At 39.3% G+C, this 19793-nt stretch overlaps 1 protein-coding gene across 4 annotated transcripts in view; it reads left to right on the top strand.

Moving 5' to 3' along the window:
• Positions 1 to 19793, top strand: part of FTO (FTO alpha-ketoglutarate dependent dioxygenase) — a 236324-nt gene that overhangs the window by 97434 nt on the left and 119097 nt on the right. For all 4 annotated transcript variants that reach the window (XM_086758073.1, XM_086758072.1, XM_086758074.1 and 1 more), the window contains exon 8: positions 8724 to 8848. In XM_086758073.1, coding sequence (XP_086614199.1) covers positions 8724 to 8848 — 125 coding nt within the window. The remainder of the gene's footprint in view (positions 1 to 8723; positions 8849 to 19793) is intronic.

The raw sequence follows: 19793 nt of genomic DNA, 5'->3' as shown, positions 1-19793 counted from the left end.
TTGATGGCAGCAGGTAGTGGCTTTTGTGATGGGAAAGTAATGTTGGTATTCTAAGCGTTTCCGTACCAAATAGGTACTAAGGTGTGCTGTACAAGGAAGTCAGTAATATGACATGTAATTAAACACTAAAATGTAGTCCAAATAAAAATGCAGTAACGAGTTCATAATCTAGCACTCGCTGTTTTCTATCTTTCTTCATAGTTTGGAGATACTTAAAAATAATTTTTCGCGTTAGTTATTTTAGTGATTCCAGTTTGTATTTTGCATACTACGAGGACTGGATGGTCTCTCCTTTGGAGATTCTGGTACAAGTTTGCATCTGTAAATGCTTTAAGTGAAGCTTATATGTAGCCTAGTGTATTAGGGCTTCAGTGTAAATTAGACGAGTCAAAGCAAAGCCTTGCTTATGTGTAGAATTATTTCATTAGAATCAGTAGAATTATGTGAGATTTAATTCAAACGAGAGTTCATTTCAGTGTTTGTGACATGGCATTGCCTGCTTCTGGCTTTGAAGCCCATCATTTCTTCCTCTACTCCTGCCTCCTCTAAATTGTTCATAACAGCTGATTATGTTGATTTTTATATACTAAGAAAATTATGGGGTACTCTTGTGAGTTCTTTTGAACATGTAAGATAATTTGTTGTATGATTCTTCAGTGCTTAGAACTGCACATAGCTGTTGATGAAGATTGTGATGAAGAAAACTCTGTCTGCTGGCTGAGTGACCACGTGCCACTTGTACTCGGCGCGATTCAGGATTGCAAAATGTCAGCTGCCCAGAGCGCGCGAGTGAAGTGAGTCTCGTTTCGCATCTCAGCTCAACCGATTTCAGCAATAGTAAATAACCACTGAGGCATACACTGCTGTGCGGTCCCTCAGACCTTAAGTGCTCAGTGTATCTGCTGTTTGCATGTGACCAAAATGGGGAAAGAGAGGTGTATACAAAGGAGTGAATTATAACAAAGAACACTTTCTGCTTCAGTTCTTGCTCAGAAAACATATGTTCAGCCATGCAGGCAGCAGTTGGGGTAAAGACACTGTAGGTTTGGAAACAAAAGGCGTGTTCTTTTCTTGCATTCACAATGTTTTCAAACATATTCACTTGTTAGGGACTAGCCTGTCAGCTGGATCTTCTTGCAAGCGTGATTTCTTTTTCCTGACTTCTTTCAAAAGCTTTTTTTCCCTCCACGATGTTTTACACTTCATATAATCCACTGTGCGTGGTCGGCCTGCTTCAGTCTTTGTGCTATTGATGATTGAGAGGTGGAGGGGCCGTGCTCTGGGGGAATGTGGCTAACTGGTAACCTTTCCCTCACCCACACATCTCAAGATGCTACACCACTCTTATTCCAAATATCTTCAGTGGTTCGGTTGCTCTTTCTCAGTGAAATGGGTTATGCTTCACCTCGAGAACACTGCCAGACCCACGAGTGCAGCAAAAATATTTTGAAAGTGTTGATCTTTGTACTTTTTTTTCTTTGTAACTAAGTCTAGAAAGTCTTTCAGAGGCCTATCATAACTGCATTGAATTATCCCATAATTATTTTTCATTTTTTTCTCCACTGGAATTTCATTCAGTTTCGGCATGCCGGAGTAACCAAAAATTACTTGGTCATGACTCCTGTTTGGATTCCTTTTTCCTAAATATATAGTTCAAGACCCTAGTATAAATACACTTGTAGAGGTATAAAGGTAATGGTTACTTCCAAATAAGCTCTGCCTGGTTTAATTATTTATGGCCTTTAAACTAGGAAATGTACTGCTTTATCTCCACAGGTATAGTTGAATGGTATGACTTTCAGTGTAGACAAGACCTGAAGTTTCTCTGGAAATGTCCAAGTGATCTACTCTCCGCAGGTTTTTCTAGGTCGAACTGCTCATCTATCAAGTCAGGTATTCATCCTTTGTTGTCAGCAGTGAATACCTCCGAGAGAGGCAGGGCTCCCGACGTTTTAACGCATGCAGACTTGTGTGTAGAGCTTAGGCATATGCTTAACTTTAAGCATTCTGCTCTGTAATTGGGTTATGTACTCGCTTTGTTTAGATGTGCACCATTGGATATAATGGTACGGGAGGATATATAATCTTTGATGCCGTGGTTTTACACCAGCGATTTGAACTTCCCTTCCTTTTACGCTACAAAAAATACAAAAATTACATGTCTTTTGTAAAATTATCTATGCCTTTATATTTTATTTAAATACGTAATATTTGGCTCAGACAAACTGGTTTAATGTTGGAAGTGCTTTATCAATAACCAGAATGGTTATGGAGTTTTATGTTGACTTGGGGGTTATTCACGTGTTCTGCTGCAGTACTAACAGCGTTAGCTGAATTCGGTAGCCTGGGAAATTACCGCTCGTGAGCGTCCAGTGATTAGGATTTCCCACACAATGCCCGTCAGACCGCAAGGATCGTTTAGACAACTAGAAAATCCCCAGACAAGGAAACTCCATGTAAATATTTTCTAATGGAAGGTGCCAGCAAATACATCCTTGCCAAGATATGTCAAAACTGCCAGAAGGTCTGTGAGGATGGGGAATAACTTTTAGCACTGTCATATAAAGAGCTTTGACAGGAAAACATTATTTAAACGTTTTTCTTTGACTGCCTATGACTGAAAAGATGTTAACGGTAGATAAAACTAATAGAAAGCAGTTAATGATACTGACATATACTCCAAGTCTGCACCTTTTTCTTTTCATTGAGCTCTGTCAGACATCCTTGAGAACACTACAGCTTTAAAATGAATTGTCCTCCTTCTCAAATGAAATTTGATGATTTGTCTGCAATCTGATAAAAGAAAGCGCACGCTAGTATATTGCTTCTTTCCAGGAATTTTTTGTTTTGTTTTATAGGCTCTTTAAAAGTAAGTTATGTTTCAGATGTTGCAATGACTTCTCTGACTCTCAGGAAGAAAACAGTTAAGAATAATTTCTTTCGGCTCCCACGAGCCTGCCTGTGCTGTACTGTTTGCATATAACAGCTAGTAAGAGGAGAATGTACCGAACCTGAAACAAATCTATTAGGATCACCGTGGCAAGAAACTGGGAAAATGGCAGGAAAAACGAACACTGATTTTGTAAACCCTCCAAAGGTCAGAAAAAGGCTTTCAGTAAGTATGCAGAGGCTAGAAATCAAATCCCATTTCCTATCATAAGAAACCAGTTGTTTTAGCAGCAGTGGTTAATGTACTGTATGTGAAAGATTTAAGACTAGTTGGAAAGCTTTGCTTCTGTTTTATTAGGCTGCTATTGAAAAGCCAGCAGCATAACTTCAACTAGGTGCTCTGAGATTTCTTAATGGGCTGTCAAGGGCAAGACACCAGGTCTGCGCTGTGCTGGCTCTTTCCTGTACATTAAAACAACAGGGGCCAAATGATCATATACAGAAGTATGAATTACTTGATGCTTTCTCTGTTCCATATGGTCAGCCATGTCTTTGGCAATTAATCACGTACGGAACCGGTTGAGTGCTCTCTGAAGCATTGAAGTCAACATTGAGTTGTACCTGTGCCAGCGGGGGCAGCGGGGGTTGCGAGCGTAAAATAGCAGGATGAGGAGCTGCTGGCGCCGAAGCCGAGCAGCTGGCTTCTATAAACAACACTTTCTTCCTCTTTACCTTTTTTTTTTTTTTACTTTCTTTGACAAACATGAGCCATTTTTCAATATCATCCGAAACATGAGGGTTGCTGAGTGAAACTGTGATAGCTGGCAGAGTGGATTAATAAACAAAAGGCAGAGAATTGGGTTTAATGTGCCCAAATTACTGGGTGATAACTTAAACCATACTGGCTGCTTCCATCGTGTCAGTGAAAATGGGTACGTTTGCTCATATTTTAGGTAAAAATTTTAAAAGTAAAGAAGAAATGAGCAGTGGTTTGTATGCAATTACTGGCTTTTTTATCGCAGAGAAGTTATGACATGTTAAATTAACGTGGCTTAATAGATTTCAGATTCAGGTATTTTGGGGGGTTTTTTTGGTGGGTTTGGTTTTTTTTTTTTTTATTCCCCCCTCTAAAAGGCACGGTGTCCTTGTTTTACGGAATTTCATCAGGATATTTTTTGCACTAAAAGCAAAACGAAGTCACAAAAATAACAAGGAAGATACAGAACGACATTTAATATTTTAGCCCTGCTTACAGATTTACGCTTTGTTTTTCCGTTCTGTGTTAGCTACTGATTATTGAGAGATGACTGCTATGTTAAAGTAGAAGTGGTTAGTAAAGCTTCAGAAGCTTATCCTGTTTGAACTGGTGATGAGTAAATTAAATCTTAGCTCAGAGTGAAAAATCTGATTTGTTGACCCAATAAAGAGGGACCAAGAGACAAACTGTCCCAAGTGCCACTTCAGCGCAGGCTGAGGGTAATTTTTTTGACAGAACACCGGGCTTCATGTCTCCAGCTACACAGTGCTTCTAACCTTAAGTCTGGCTCCTGGAGAGGTCTGTATCGAAGGAAGGAAAATCTAGCTTTAACAGACTAAAAATGTACCAGTGTGGGGTTTGGAGTGTTTAGAGTTTGCTTTTTTTTTTTTATTTTTGTAAGCATGTCATTACAGTTAAGCAAGCTAGTGGCCTATTGATGTTGAAACACAGTTTCTTCTGCTGTGTATCTAAGAAAAAAAATATATTATTGTAATCCTGTTACAGTACCTAGGTTGGGTTTGTTAAGACTCGTAAAAGGTGTCTAATTTTGAACATGTATTCTGGCTCAATAGTAAGACTTGGTTGTAACAGTTTCTATTCAGTCCGGTGTCACTGATATATTTTGTCCGTGGGAAGGAATATGATATTGGTCCCTTAATATCTTATCTTGGTACTCTTTTTTTCTTACATAATAAGAGAAGATACTCTGGTGGCTGTTGCCTGATAGGTCAGCAGAGCACTAAAATTAGTTCTGCTGCTGAACCAGGAGGAAGGTAAAGGGTAAAATTTCCTAAATGCTGTCTTTACCATAGAAGGCTGGATTGGCAACTTTATATATTTTTATATATGCATTTTTATATATGTATAGAGTTGCCAATATGTGCATTTATAGCTTTGGACTTTTTTGAGAGGTGGGTTGTGTGTTTGTTTGAAGACTGTGCCATTTGGGATTGACATGGAAATGCTGTAAATACATCAGTAGATCTGTAAAGAGAATTGGGGAAGATTTGCTGAAAATATTAACAGTGCTGCTTGTTCAAGAGGCATGCTGGCCAATGAGACAAGAAGTTGCTTCCTTCAAGTGATAAGCAATTTGCGTAATCTCGTGACTTAGGTTGTCCAGGATATGTTTTTGCCAGCTCAGGAAGCAGAAGAAAGAAAGTTTCAACGATTTGTAAACATTGCCACCCTCAAGAATCTCTGTGAACACAAGGATGAGATAAGACAGGCTCTAGGGCAGGTTACGTTGTTTATTTATCTTACTGTCCTGTGGTCCCAAGCGCGCTGAAAAACACCAAGTCCGTGTTGAGTCCAGTTGAGAAACGTGAAGGCTTCACTCAGCGTTGGGCAAAGGGGGCCTCTGCAGACAATTATCTGTCATTAAATAACATTAAACGAATTGAGACACAAGGTCAGGGTTTCTTTGATGGGATGTGCCGCTATAGTGATGTTCAAAAGAAGGTCGTTCTTGCCCTTTAGAGCAGGAGTGGTATCTGCGGGGTTTCTGATGGATTTTTATCAGTGGTGTTGTGAGGAAATGGCTTTCCCAGCTGATAACATCTTTGACCGAGTTTCTTGAACCCTTGACCTTTATCAGTCAAGATATATATTGAATCTCCTTGTTAAATCCCAAAACAAGTTACATGGAAAAGAAAACTTCCAAAAGAAGGTGTTTTATAATATTTTACCGAGCATGCTGCTGTGTTTGTTCCAATTTGGGATTTTTATTGAGATGAAAAGAATAGAGGCATTTCTGACTTGCTATAAAAGGTACATATCAAACCCTGCACTCACGTTCTGGGTAACCTTACTGCCCTCAGCACTCTTAGAAAACAAGTAAATCAGTTAAATTGCTACGTATTGTTGTTGTATGTCGCTTAATAGCGGTATTTCACCCTCCGGGTATCTCCCACTGTGCTCTCAGGGCTTGGTAGAGAAGCATTCACAACGGCAGTGTCAAACTATGAGTTTGACTTGGACTGTGTGCATCGCCACAGAAATGAAAGGTGTTAACGGAAGGCTGGAGCTGTATAATTGTTCTCTCAGTAGAAGTTAAGTTTTATACTCAGTTTCCAGAATTGTGATGTTCCTGTAGATGGAGGGGGCTTTAGGTAGTGGAACTCGGTACCAGAGTCGCAATTTGGCCAGGCCGTTGGCATTCATACAAAAGCATTATGTGACTGAATACTTGGGGAAGTGGTCCACCATCTGCCCTGACTGATAATACTCTAATCACATCATCTTTTCATCAGATTTTAACTGAAGATTCTTTAGGAACTATCAATTCTCCATGCTGTGCGCTTTGGGAGTCACTTATTTGGGGAATCTTGATGTTTGTTGCCTGCAAAAAAACATACTTTCAGCTTTGTGAAGCATAGCGTCTTTAAACCTGGGGCTTTTCCGTGGTCTTGTAAAGAAAGAGGCTTCTACACCATCACCAGTGGATTTCCCTGTCCCATTGTGATTAATAAGCCATCCAAGGACTGTGATAGGGAAATCTTGGTGTACTGTGACCTGGCTGTATGGCTGCAGTGTGATCAACCTATCGTACAGAGGTGAACTTTTAGTTACAGCGCTGCGTCAAGACTTGCATGTTGTAAATATAAAAGTTAAAGCCTTAATAGGCATATTTATTCTGAATGGCAGAGTGTGTTCATTTACATCAGTTAAAGAATATACATCTCCTCACGTGAGTACGTTCTGACATGCCGACGTCCTCTATCAAACCCTGCCTTAAACCGTGCGGCGGCTGGGAGCGAGGCCGTAAGATCAGGGTTGTTGGAGCTGGCGGATATTAGAGCTTGTGGAAAAGATGTTGTAGGTCAGTGCAAGGGAAACCCATGTCAGGGAATCCTTATCTGAAAATACTCTCTGGCTTTTTGTTTGCTTTGTAATGTCAAAGCAGGGTCAAGAATGTGATCTGTATAGACAGAGTTTTGAAAGTTTTGGTTTTTTACAAGAAAATGTTCTTTTTGATGTGTAAGTCCCATATGACAGGATAATGCCTTGTGGTATGCCAACTGATAGAGCTGGGAGGTGGGGAGGAAAGTGCTTTTTGCTCTTTGTCATCTGATATTGGGATAATAAAATTATTTTCTGTCTCTTAGAACCACCGTGGCAGTAGCAATCTTACAGCTGCTTAATAAGTGTGTAATCTGTATATTATTCTTTCTTGGGAGAAAAAAAAAAAAACCCTGTCAGACCAAGGCTAGATCCTCCTGTTTTCACAAACTGAAGATAACCACCACCATTTATCTCAGAGCATCCCCAGAGGCATTTTAGTGAGTGTGCATTTGGGCAGGGCAGAATGCTGTGTGTGATGTTGAGAAGGAGGCAACGTGCTGTACCTTTTTGTCACGTTCCTGTAAGAGAGACTGTGCTGCGAGTAGGAATTGCAGCTCTTGGTGATGTTTAAGTTGTGTTTTCAAACTCGCTTCCACAACTGCTCAGGTTAGAAATTTTATATTTTGCCTCCTTTTCTGTGAAAAAACTAGGCTTGTGCAAGCATTCTGCCCATTCAGCCGTCCTTCCCAAAAGCGTTTAGATATTTTGATATGTTTGCAAACCGTGGGGCTGAAGGTTGGAATAATTAAGTGAATAGCAAAGTGGCTCCTTAAGGCGAGAAAGGCAAAGGCCGTATCTTCAGTGAAGGAAAAGACCGCAGCATCAATTCTAGACCTCTGTTGTGGTTGGACTGCTGCACCTCAAGTCAGCAGATAGGCACTGGCTGACACATGTGTTAGTAGCGTGAGCATCAGCACCTGCCGTTTCTTTCCCATGTCAGCAGTCATAGGGAGAAGGAAGAGGATAAAATGGTGGGCAAGTTAGGAGTTGAGGGCAAAGATGGTGTGAGGGAGTTGGAGTTAGCTTGCTGACTGGATGAAGGACCGTAAGAACATCTACAGTTTTGTTACATCAACGGCAACGGTCAACACAACAGTTGGGAAGGCCAGTAACTTTTGGTCTGCAGAGACTGAGTGTCGTCCTACTCCACAGATGACTTAAATCCAGTGTGTGTGTGTGTGTGTATATTTTTTAGCAATTTCAAATGTATTCTGTAAATGAAAAAGGTAGAGTTTTACTACTTATTTGCTTGAAATATTCCATAGTAAAGAGAACACGGTGACACTATCAGAAATTCCTTTCAGAAGATACAATACAAACAGGTTTTTTCTTCTTTAGCTTCACCAAGGATCGAAGGGGAAGGGAAATTCCCCAAACAAATGCTATACTGAGGGAAACATTTCTGATGATGTTTGATACAAGAAAAGAAAAGAAAATATTTAGCTAAAATTGTATCTCAAGAAAATGAGAGCTAGAATGCACAATGTCTTGTTGTGTTACTTAAGGCAATGAGATTTTAAGGTTTCCTGATGTGCCATGTATATTGATTAAATACCAAATATATGGTGGCCATTTCTAACCATCATTTACTGTATTGATTTGTCAGCAGTGGAACTGTAATAAAAAAAGCTATTGATTTACTGTCCTTATTTGCTTATGGGCTTTTTATTAATTTTACACATTGTTTCCTCTTTCTAGATTATAATTTTTATGTGTTTTTTTTCCATTTAAGACAAGCCTGGTCCTCTCTGAACTTGGAAAACAGGAACGAATTAAAGAACAAAGAAATGAAACCATCAGCTGCTTCTTGCTAGTTCTTACTGAGCGACAAAAGCTGCGTAAAGAATGGACAGCAAGGTGAGAAATTTTTGAAAAATAGTAAGATAATAAAATTAGAAAAAAGTATGTCAAATACACTCCTGTAAATCCACTTGGATAGTGGTGCAACTTGATGTTTAGAAAAAAAAAATCAGAATTTTTACTGTTGAAATAGTATTTTCCCTTGAATGGAATAATGCATGTTTCTGCTTCTGGTTTTGGTTACTCTGTGGGTGGAATGCTCCCTTACTGTGCCCATGTAGCGCAGTGTGTCGATAATAGCTTGATAGGCAGCGTACTTATTTGAGGATTTGTATCACCTGAAGTGCCCGAAGGTTTTCCTTATAGATACCTGTCTTTTCTGCTTTCTTCATGATCCTCACTTTTTCTTGCGGCACCCTACCAGTATGAACTGGGTTGTGTTGGCTGACATAAATGTACGTATTGATAGAGTTCGTATCATGTGACTGTTTTATTACACTTGAATTATTAAATTTAATTCATTGCCATGGTAATAGATCAGGTGATCTTGTTCACAGTTTTTAAAAGTTGTTTATGGTTGTCTTTGAAGAAGTTTGTGTTACTGGAATGTAGTTAGATGAATGCATCTCAGAAACTACAGATACGTCATACATCTAGTTTGGTCGGAAATAATGTGAATCCAAAAAAGAGAATTTCCACCATGTGCCTCCTTGTGTCCTTCTCTTTAGCTGCTAAAGGACTTGTCACCTTTTTTCACATTTCTAAAAGCTACAGATTTAGTCTCATTAAATAATATCTTCTTGTTTTCTTACATATGATATTTACATAAAATATCTAACAGCCTATGAACTTATCCTACCAAATATACAGCTTTCCTATAAAACCAGACATCCTGTGCTTACAATTAAATACAGTTTTTAGTGCAAAGCATGTTTAAATGAGATTTTGCTAATCAGAATTAGCACTTAATTGGCATGATTTTTTTCCCTTGACTAAATGTTCCAGTTAAGGGAGTTCTCCTGTGTTTTGTTAGTGTATAATTTTGGAAAGTTCCTGAAAGTTATATGAGGTTAACTTTATAAAGTTAATTGTAGATATTGGATCTGGCACTTGAGTGGCTTTGCTGTTCCCAATAATTACAGTGGGTGGATCTGAAACATTTTAGCAGCTTTGGGTAAAAATGGAATGTTAGTATGTAGTAGCAATTATTATACAAATTAGAGGCTGTGCTTTGTAAGTTTGTGCTCTTATGACTGTGGAATGTTTATTTGCGCGCGAATCAGTTAAGATCTCAAGCTGGAAAACAGCGTAGTAAGGTGGGTCTGCAATATCATTTGTATTATCCTGTGGTTCTTGTTTCTTCCTTTTTGAGGAATTTAAGGGATTTGACGGGGAGAAGGGTTACCTTCCGTCACCATGTTTACTAAATAATGCAAACGGTTTGCCTATGTTGAAAACAGAGGAAATCACTTGAGGCTTTTCCGTGGACATGTGCATCTGTTGTGAACCAGAATAGAAAGCTTCCTAGAGATAAGAAAAGGTCAGACAATTCCAACAAGTGGAATATCTTCTTCATGTTCATTTAGTTTAACAATCATTTCCTAATATACAGAGTCATGGCAACTGGGACTCGTTTAAAAGTAGTGCAAGTTGCAGAGTTTCTTCCATCTGCTCGCTGCTCACAGCGTCGTTGGAGGCGGGAGCGGGTGCCATTGTGGACATAGTCTAGTCTCTGACACAGAAATGCGAAAGTCTTTGGGTGGGGGTGGGGAGAGGCATGAGCAGACAAAGAGCAGGCCTCCTTCATACTCAACACCTGAAAGAAAATTTCAAGAGCATTGTGCCTTGAAAGTTCTGAAAGAAAGTGTCCTTTGAGTATTAAATATCCATAATCCTTCTTTCCATTTGATGTTTCCCATCCCGGTGACCTATCTGGGCATCTCATCCATATGATCTGTGTAAGAGGGCTGTTACCGTACACCTCCCTTCACTTCATCAAAGCTTCTGTAGATGTCTGGAATGAAGCGCTGGCTGCGGTAGCCGTCGAGTATACGGTGGTGAAAGTTATAAAATGTCCGCTGTGGTACTAGCAGGGCTGCCCATGTTTTAGAGATCAGTCTATTGTGTACTTTGGAATTACATGAGAAAAATGTGCTTGGACAGGAAATAATTAGCACTTGTCAAAGGGCAGGCAATAGGTTACAGTATTTTACTTTCAACAGGCTATCAGGGGATCAGCTAGATTAGATAATAGAATTTTTTTCCTCTGGAAGTTAAATACAGATGACTCTAATTACCTTACATTGTGCATTAGAGAGCACATTATGAACAGTACAACTTCAAGAAATTTAGGTCAATGAAGAGAGGGCAGCTGGCAGAAACTTTACACTTGATCTTCGTGGAGTTATGTAGGCAGTCTGTTCTTCTGTGGATTTTATTTGTGTCATTGGCACCTTAAATAAAAAAAAAAAACCTTCTGGGAACTGTTAATACCAACTGATTCAACTTTTAGAAATTTAGCTTTTCGAAGAGAAAGGTATCTGAACTGCTTTGATATGTGTGTGTATCTGCTTGATTAAAGCATGTCCTTGCGTTATTTGCTTTGAGTTGTACCAGTGTTTCTGCATATTAACCAACTGAAATGACTCTTTTTAAGTTTCTGTTTCAGCTCCGTAGTCCAAAACACGTGACAGTGCACTTAGAGTTACGGCTCGCTGTTTCGTATACCTTTGACTCGGAGATGTCATCAGCGTCTTAAGTATCTGAGCAGGTCTTCTAGGGATTCAAGCTGTTCTAAAGCTGAGTGGTAGTGATCCAAAATACTTCAGGTAGGACTCTGTGAATGTCTTCTGCGTGTTAACAGAGATGGTCCAGAGTTTCTAAAGCCCCAGATTTGTTTATACTGCATGATAGTGCCTGACGGACAGGTTGTTATAGCTGTTAAAGAGCTGCTCTGGCCCTTTGAACTGACCCCTTCTTCACCTCTGCTTGCAGAAGGTCACTGCTCAGCTTCTAAAGTCAGGGGAACCTTAGATTCTACTGTAACAAACAGGGTAAAGGGAACAGCTGGGAATTTTGGACTAACCATGTGAACCTGTGTAGACTTTTTAGGGTCACTGTATGATAATGAAAATTGTTACCAAATTATATGGAAATTTAACAGCAATAGTGGGAAAGAGAGGGTGGAGTCTAGTGCATTGGGTTTGATAAATGAAGTGTGAAGTTACCCATCTGGCTCTAGACAGCCCTCTTTTTCTCTACGAAAGGGAAACATTTAAAAATAACCATGGTACATCTAGAATCAATGACCCATACAGAGAGCTGGAATAGATCAAGATTTAATGGTGGCTGTGGAAGAAATTATCATTTGAAAAGTGAGACAAAGGATGAAAAAGTACAGTTCAATATCTGCACCTGATTAATTCTCAAAAAAGGCCCTAATATTTTTAGCCCGTTGATGATGCTATTGACATTTTTTATTTTACTTTTTAACTGGAACCAGAAAAGTTGTTATATCATAAAGGAACCATTTAGCCAAAAAAAAAAAAAAAAGCGCTTGAATTTCAAGAGAGAGTGTTGCACTTTTCCTGATCAGTAAATGCCCAAGAGAACTGGATGGTATAGTTCAATAAAAACCTGTATCTCTTATTTCTCCTAATAGAAGTTGTATCATGTTATAAAAATCTTGTCTTTAGTGCTTGGATGACGTACTGCGCTTAATTGCTAGTAGATTTTTGCTGTGTTTTTCATATAGATACATTTACTACCAAGCTAATACGTCATCAAGAAATCAACAACAGATTAATTTAAAGGATAACGTTTAACTACATTGACATTATTAATTGCTAGGAAAAAAAACATGATTAGTTAAACCATTACTAAAATAAGTCTCTTTCATGCAAAAATTTTGTTTGTCCAAAATGGCTTTATTATGACACAGACTCCGATGACCATTTTGGTGTTTCACTGAGTGAAATTCCACCATTTCTCTTAGGGGTAATGGAAAATGTAAAGTTTTGGAGAAAGACATAGTGAAGTGTGAAATTTGATAGGAAAAATAAAATTGTTTATGATGGTTGTATTTTCATAGCTATGCTAGTTAGCCAAATTCTGAAATCTTAAGTTCTTTCTAAGTCATCATGTAATGACAAATTGACATAGTGAAAACAGAATAAACATTCAGTAAATAATTTGGACCAAAGGAAACACAAAAATCAAGAGATAAACAGCAGAAAAGTGTAAATTGATTATATCTTCTAAGAATCAATGCTTAAAACCTTGGCTCATTGAAGTAACACAATGAAAAAAATCTATTTTATGAGGTCATTCCACAACTCGTAGTATTTTGTGGACCAGATCACTGTATTTTTAGAATTGTTATCTTTTTCCATCTTTGCACAACACTTCAAAAAAGCACCTCTTACTCATGGCAAATCGTATAAGTTTCCCATTTCAAGTGCAACTTGAGCTGTAATTCCTTAGCATCAAACCCCTTCTTAGATCTCACAATTTTGGTGTAACAACATGAAAGTTGTTTTTTTTTTTTTCCTAGCTACAGTGAAAATTGTCATACTACTGAGATAAGTCTTACCTCTCAGCAGTGAAATCTGGATTGGTATGTGGATATTTATATAGGAATTTAAATTATAAGTATGTAATGTGATAACGCTGTTGGGTTCTATAATAAGAAGAACAATGAAGGATATGAGAGTGGAATCCTTAAATAGCACGTGTATTAAATGAGCTACAAACTGGAAGACTTTTTTTTTCCCTGTTTTGGAGAAAAAGTTAATTTTTTTTCTTATGCCTTGTCTCTTTATACTTTGGAAATTTAGATCATATCTAAGAAGGTAATTGAGGCAGATTTTACTCTTTTTATCCCTAGTAAGAGAAAGTGGTGTTGACGGAAAGGAGGAACATATTTCCTTCTGTGACAGAAGAAAAATCTGTGAGTTCAGAAGTTAGCATGGGCTTTGGGAAAATGGAAGCAGTGTTTTTCCTTCTGTCACAGACTTTGTGTGTTTTTCAGGAACTCACTAAATGCTAGTTTTTAAATGAAATGTGGTCACACCGGTTGAAAGACAAATACTGAGATTTTTTACACTCTCATTGGCCTGCCAAGGTGATAGATATCTTAAATATTGTGGAGTCTTCAGAAACAACTGCAATGGGAGCTACACTGCTTCCAAAACCTTAACAGACAAGTGGCAGAGCTATCAAAGTCTGACAGAGAGTGGGGAAAGTATTTGGATTGTTTAAAACTTTTGTGGTTATGTTGTGTAACGTTAGAATGATAGATTTTTTTTGTTTGTTTGTTTGGTTTGGTTTTGGGTTTTTTTTTTTTGGTTTTGGTTTTTTTTCATATTGTGGAATTCAGCATCTGTGTTTCTGAAATGAGTAAGGATCTCGGTACACACAGCTGCCTGATCTCCAGGGGGGTTTTGTGGCAGTTGTCCTCTCTGGACAATGTGTGTGTCAACTGGGATAGATACCCAGTTAGCAACAAGCATAGACAAAAGATTTGATTCATCATTTTGGAAATCAAAGGGGAAAAAAAATTATATTTAGATTCTTTGATATTTGTATTTTGAGGGTGTGCTCATGTATGCCCTTTAAAAGGAGAAAATTAAACTGTTCAGCACCCAGTTCATAACCTAAACCAGTTTTTCAGAAGGTAAATGTACAGTGTGAGTTGGATGGTTGTGCTGGACACTGGATGCTAACCAGGAGGATGCTCTGAGGCAGCTGAAAATCAACCTTGCAGCTTTCCAGTGAATGGAGAGAGCACGGCCGCTGTCACGACGTGCGCAGGAAATACAGTGTCAAAACTGTTAGCTGGTGTAGGGACTTACACGGCATGGTGTCGTAGGGCGGGCTGGTGAAAGTGGCAGAACTTCAGCCCCGTGTGTGTCAGACTCTTCCATTAGGCGTTTTGTGGGGATTGTTTGCTCCGAGGGTTTGCTTTATCTTCTTAGTTTAGTTTTAGTGCTCCACTTCTGAAAACCTTGGAGATGCAACATGCCGTACCCGAATCTACTCAATCAAAAGTCTTTGACATTTCCCTTTGTGGATTTCATGCTTTTCTTCTTGCTGTGTTAGATTTTTTTGAAAGATGATCCAGTGACACTTGCAAAACTGACAAATGACATGAATTTAGTCCTTATTTATGATGTAATTAAAGTTGCCAAAACAAAAAGTGATAAAGAATTTTCCCACTCTATCAGAGTGCATTTGATGAGTTTTTTTATTTTATTTAATGTTTAGCTGAATTTGTTAGAGGTTTGACTTCATTTCACCTGGACAGCCTTTTAAAGTCAGCATGGGTGACATTTCCTTATTTATGTAAGCTTTCAAGATTGCAATAGAAGAAAGATGGTGGTGTTTTTCCAGTGGTTTGGCAATGCTTTGCTACCACTGGAACATCTGAATGCTGCCGATGGAGATTATTGCCTTTCCAGGCTGCAGGATACTGGAGATGGAATAGATCACAGAGGTGACAAATTTATAATCTGTGGAGACAAAGTGCTAGCCACATCATCAGGCAGTTGAACCACGAAGTAGCGTTAGCATCAGCTGTCTTCGTTCCTGCAAGAGAGACCGGTGTCTGCTGGAGGCAGGGGAAAGGAGAAAAGCCGGGAGTATCCAGCGCTCTGCAGCTGCCCATGTTAGCTAAGGACCTGCTGTTATAAACTAGGGATAAAGCGTGACTGGTCCAGAGAATGGAAAGTTATCATAGGTTTATTTTGCTTTATCCACTGGGGTTTCTGTCTTCTGCAATGGGAATCCATACTTTCCTTTGCATTCAGCAAAATGGCATGGTGTGTAACATGTCTGTAAAACTGCGCGCAAACCCGGTATGAACTAAAACTAGAGTTCTCTCTTCTGTAAAATACTAGAAGCCCTATCTAAACGGGACTTTGTTGTTGTTAGTACCGTTATTGTCACAGCTTTATCTGTCATAAAGCTGAAGTAAATAAATTTAATTTGGAGAATCTGTGTTAAATAAACTGTATGTATTAATAAATACATAAAAACCAGAGGGTAACCTGGAGGATTTACGTAGCCAACTGGTGTGCTGGTCGTGCCGTAGCATGAGGCATGAGTGAGCAGATGCTTACGTAAGTTCATGACTTAAGTCTTAAATGCTGCCAGCCTTATGTTTTCAAAGTTTTTCCACATATATAGAACTTCATGGCTCCAGGGATTGCTAGTGAAATACAAAGCCTTTCATTTTCAGGTCAGCGGTTTGAATATGGTTCAGGTAGGTAGTGCCAAAGACTATTCCCTTTGGGTATCTGTGTTTGATGGCCTATGTAAAATGCGTCGGTTCTCCCGTCCTAGCAGGCAGGTGCGTACATCACCTGAAGCAATTGTTAGAGCTGACACTAATTGGTACCCTCGCTAGCCAAAAATTAAATGGATGTAGAAACTGAGCAAGATGCTGTCAGTGCTCTGAGCAGCCTAGGCTGTGGTGGTGAGGTAGCGATAAGCCAATGAGTGTCATGGCTGACTGAGGGCAAAAAGCAGGTCAGTCTGTTGCATTGCTCTGCAGTTTGCTTGCACCAAAAGTTATGGTAACGTAGGCAGATAGTCGTCTGCTGGTGAGAGCTGTGGTACATTACTGGACAACGTCAGCAGCGTTGGGCCAGAGGGACGCGCAATTCGCTAGGAGGCCAAAGAATGGGTTGGAGATGCCTCAACTAATCAGAGAAACTAAGATGAACTGGAGAATAGAATTTTCTCACTTGTTTTCACTACTAATGAGATCTTTTGGGCATCTTAACAGTTTATTTTGGCTATATTATTTGTGCTATTTATTTTGTCTGAATTTTCAATTCTTAATGTGTCATCACTATGGAATTATTAAATTATTAACAATGATGATGTGTAAAATGACTGAAAAAGGAAGGTGGCATTTCTTGTGCTTAAGATATTCTGTGAAAACAGAGAACTTGGTAACTTGTTACACAGCATACGCTGTTTCTGTCTTGCTTGTCTTATTTTGGTAAATGATAGCAGCCCTAAATGGGAACAATGCTTAAAGCATATGCAGTAGTAGCGGAAGAAAATCCTGCTATGGATTCCTTGAGTAGCTTAGCCAACTGGGAACAGTTCTGGAGGTATGCAACATCCTAACTGGTAATTCACAATGCTCATTTCTGTTTCCATATTGCTGTGTTCTAGAGACTGTCTAGCCTGGGTTGGTGGAAGAGCAGGTGGGACTCATGGGCGAGAAGTGTGGTAGAGTGGTGTAATTGGAAATTAAGAGAAAAAAATTGAAACAGAAGCGTATCTTGAGATGTATCAAAAAGATTAACTGAGAAACAGGCTCTCAAAATGCTGAGTTTGTGGGAGAAACTAAGGAAAAGCTATGGAGTATTAAAGTAAAAACAGTAATAATAGAAGAAGTGAGTATTCTGTTGGAAAAGGAGAGTTATGAGAATTTTAAGAGCTACTAATAAGAGAGTGTTCCACTCTGTCTACAAGGGTGAGCCGAACAGATCCGTCGGTTGTACCTGTGGATGTACTGGAGTTAGATTTATCTCCAGGTTATGCCGGAGGGCATTTTTTGTACAAGTTTAGGCAGTAATCTTAAAATTTTTGCTAGTTGTTTTTGAGCAAGTCGGCAATTTCTCATTTTTATTTACTCATATTTAGTAATGTCAACATTTGATCTTGTTGAGTTCTGGAAAATATTCTCATCAGAATTATTTTTTACCACGTAGTAAGGGTGGATTTGAACAAGTGCTCAGGAGATGTAAGGTCATCAATGTGTCCACTCTGGCGTGGATGGCTTGCTAGCTGTACAGCGTGTTTATTGTAAGGGACGTAAGGTTTAATTGTTTTGTATTGGGCCATTCTGAAAGCATTTTAGGTATTTTCCCTTCTTTTTATTTTTGGAGATATGGATAATTCTAAAATCCAGATGTGCATGTTAGGGATTCAGGGGCAACTTGGAAGAGAGGAAAGGAATTTGAGAGGGAAGAGGGTGCAATGTTGGAGAAGGTTTTTAAGTGTTTTGCTTGCCTGTAGGTGACACTGTTGCATCATTTATCTGTACATTTTCACATATCTTGTCCAGGGACACACAAAAAAAGTTTCATTAGATAATTTGAGAGAGATTCAAATAAATACATTACAATTATGATTCCTTAAGCCTTGGCTAGAGAGTAGAGTCTTAGATGCAGGTAGATGAATTGCGTGTTCTCCTTCCCAAAGATGGCAGCACTTTATAATATTATTTCTTATTAACGAGCTCACTAGCATTGCATCTTCAGCTCAGTATTCCCTTGACAGGCAAGATGCTAAAAGGATTGCTCTGCATGTTTCTAAAGACTAATATAATAAACCAAGTTGATAACACACTGATGGAAAAAAAAAATCTTCATTTGCTGCTAAGTTATGGCAATATAAAGTTAAAATGTTTTTCTTTGCTCAAGTCATTTAAATTAATAATGTGTGCCATTAAGTGAATTCTCACAGAGGATTTTTTCTTCTTTGCCATTAAGTGTGCTGGCTACAGAGAAAATTAAATACTCCGTGAGGCTTGAGCAATCATCTATCTCCAAGCTACAGTGTGCCTGCTGCCAGATGTTCAGGTGCCGGTGCTGCTGCTTTGACATGTATATCTCTTCCAGGCAAAAAAACCCAATATATACATCAGTCCAGGTGCGAGGTGGCCTTGCCAGCAAACCTGCCTCCTCCGAGCTGCGACACTCATCCACTCCCCGTCAGAATGTGTACGTTAGGAGGGGATCGTAATTAACCCCTGGAAAGCGTAGGTTTCGCTAAAGTGATGTGCGCAGTAATGATATTGTTAGCTTCCGTAATTTCCAGTTTCACCATCAATTATGCCATGTGTTTCATCCAGTTGGTGCTACCCTCCCAGTGTTAATTATAACCTACAAGACTGTTACAGTTAATTTTATGGCAAGCATATTGTCTCTTCAAGGCTCCGCGGCAGCTCATAAATTATCTTGAAGGTAAAATGTAACTTGGGGAACTAGTTATGAAAATTCCATCCATCTCGCTTAGGAGGTGCAGCTGCTCCTGTCAGCTGCCTTGCCGCTGCGTTGTGAAGGAATTACGGTGGGCGAGGTGGAGGAGGCGAGGCCTGGGCTGTCACTGCGGAGGAAGGCTGTCCTGGCCCTGTCAGCCCAGTACCTTCTGCCGGTCCCCGGTGGTTTCACTCTGCGGGCAGGAAAAGGCAGGCGGTGCAGGTGGATGGTCCCCAAGCTGTCTCTATTCATTACTTTACAGAAACTTGTTTGAGGTAGGCAGGTACGGAGACCTTCTCACTGTTGTCATGATGTTAGGCATCAGCTGCAAAGTGCAGGATAGATAACTCTATAAATAACTCGCTGCTGGGCTGGGGCGGTGGAGGAAGGAGAAGGTGATTAGCACCATAGACACATGCGGAATAGCTCGCTGGTTTGCAAAATGACTGTTGGTTTAATTGGAGCAATAGCTGGGTTTGGAAGGGCACATCTGTTCGCTTTTATTTCGCGCACACAATACGAGGAGGTGCGATTTCACTGCTAAGTCATTTGTGTTGGAGTTTCACATTAAACAAATCAGCGTGGGTTTGTATTGGAATTATTTGACATCTGTGTGAGTGTGTCTCTTTGCTGAAGGAATTGCAAACACTTTTTAATAAGAGGGAGAAAAAAAAAGAAAAAAAAATAAAGCAACTGACTACTCAGAACAATGAGCTTGGCATTTCAGTGCTATTTCTATTTTTCTAGTACACTTGTATTATTGCTATAGTGCCTTATCCGGCTCTTTATAATAAAAATACAAGACTGCTATACAAATATAATACCTATGCTGCTGTCTCTTCCTTTAATATTTTATATTTCAATAACTTTAAATGCTGTCAAGCTTTGGGTGTTCCTTTAAGAACGAAACCTAAGTGCAAATCAAATTTCCTGTGACACTTTTTTTCTTCCGTTATTTTACCTTTTGGAAGGACTCCGCGTTTACAGTGTTGTTTCCTAACCTC

This window comes from Chlamydotis macqueenii, chromosome 13, assembly GCF_036417535.1.
Source record: "Chlamydotis macqueenii isolate bChlMac1 chromosome 13, bChlMac1.mat, whole genome shotgun sequence".
NCBI classification, from domain to species: domain Eukaryota; kingdom Metazoa; phylum Chordata; class Aves; order Otidiformes; family Otididae; genus Chlamydotis; species Chlamydotis macqueenii.
This window is presented reverse-complemented; position numbering and strand designations above follow the sequence as displayed.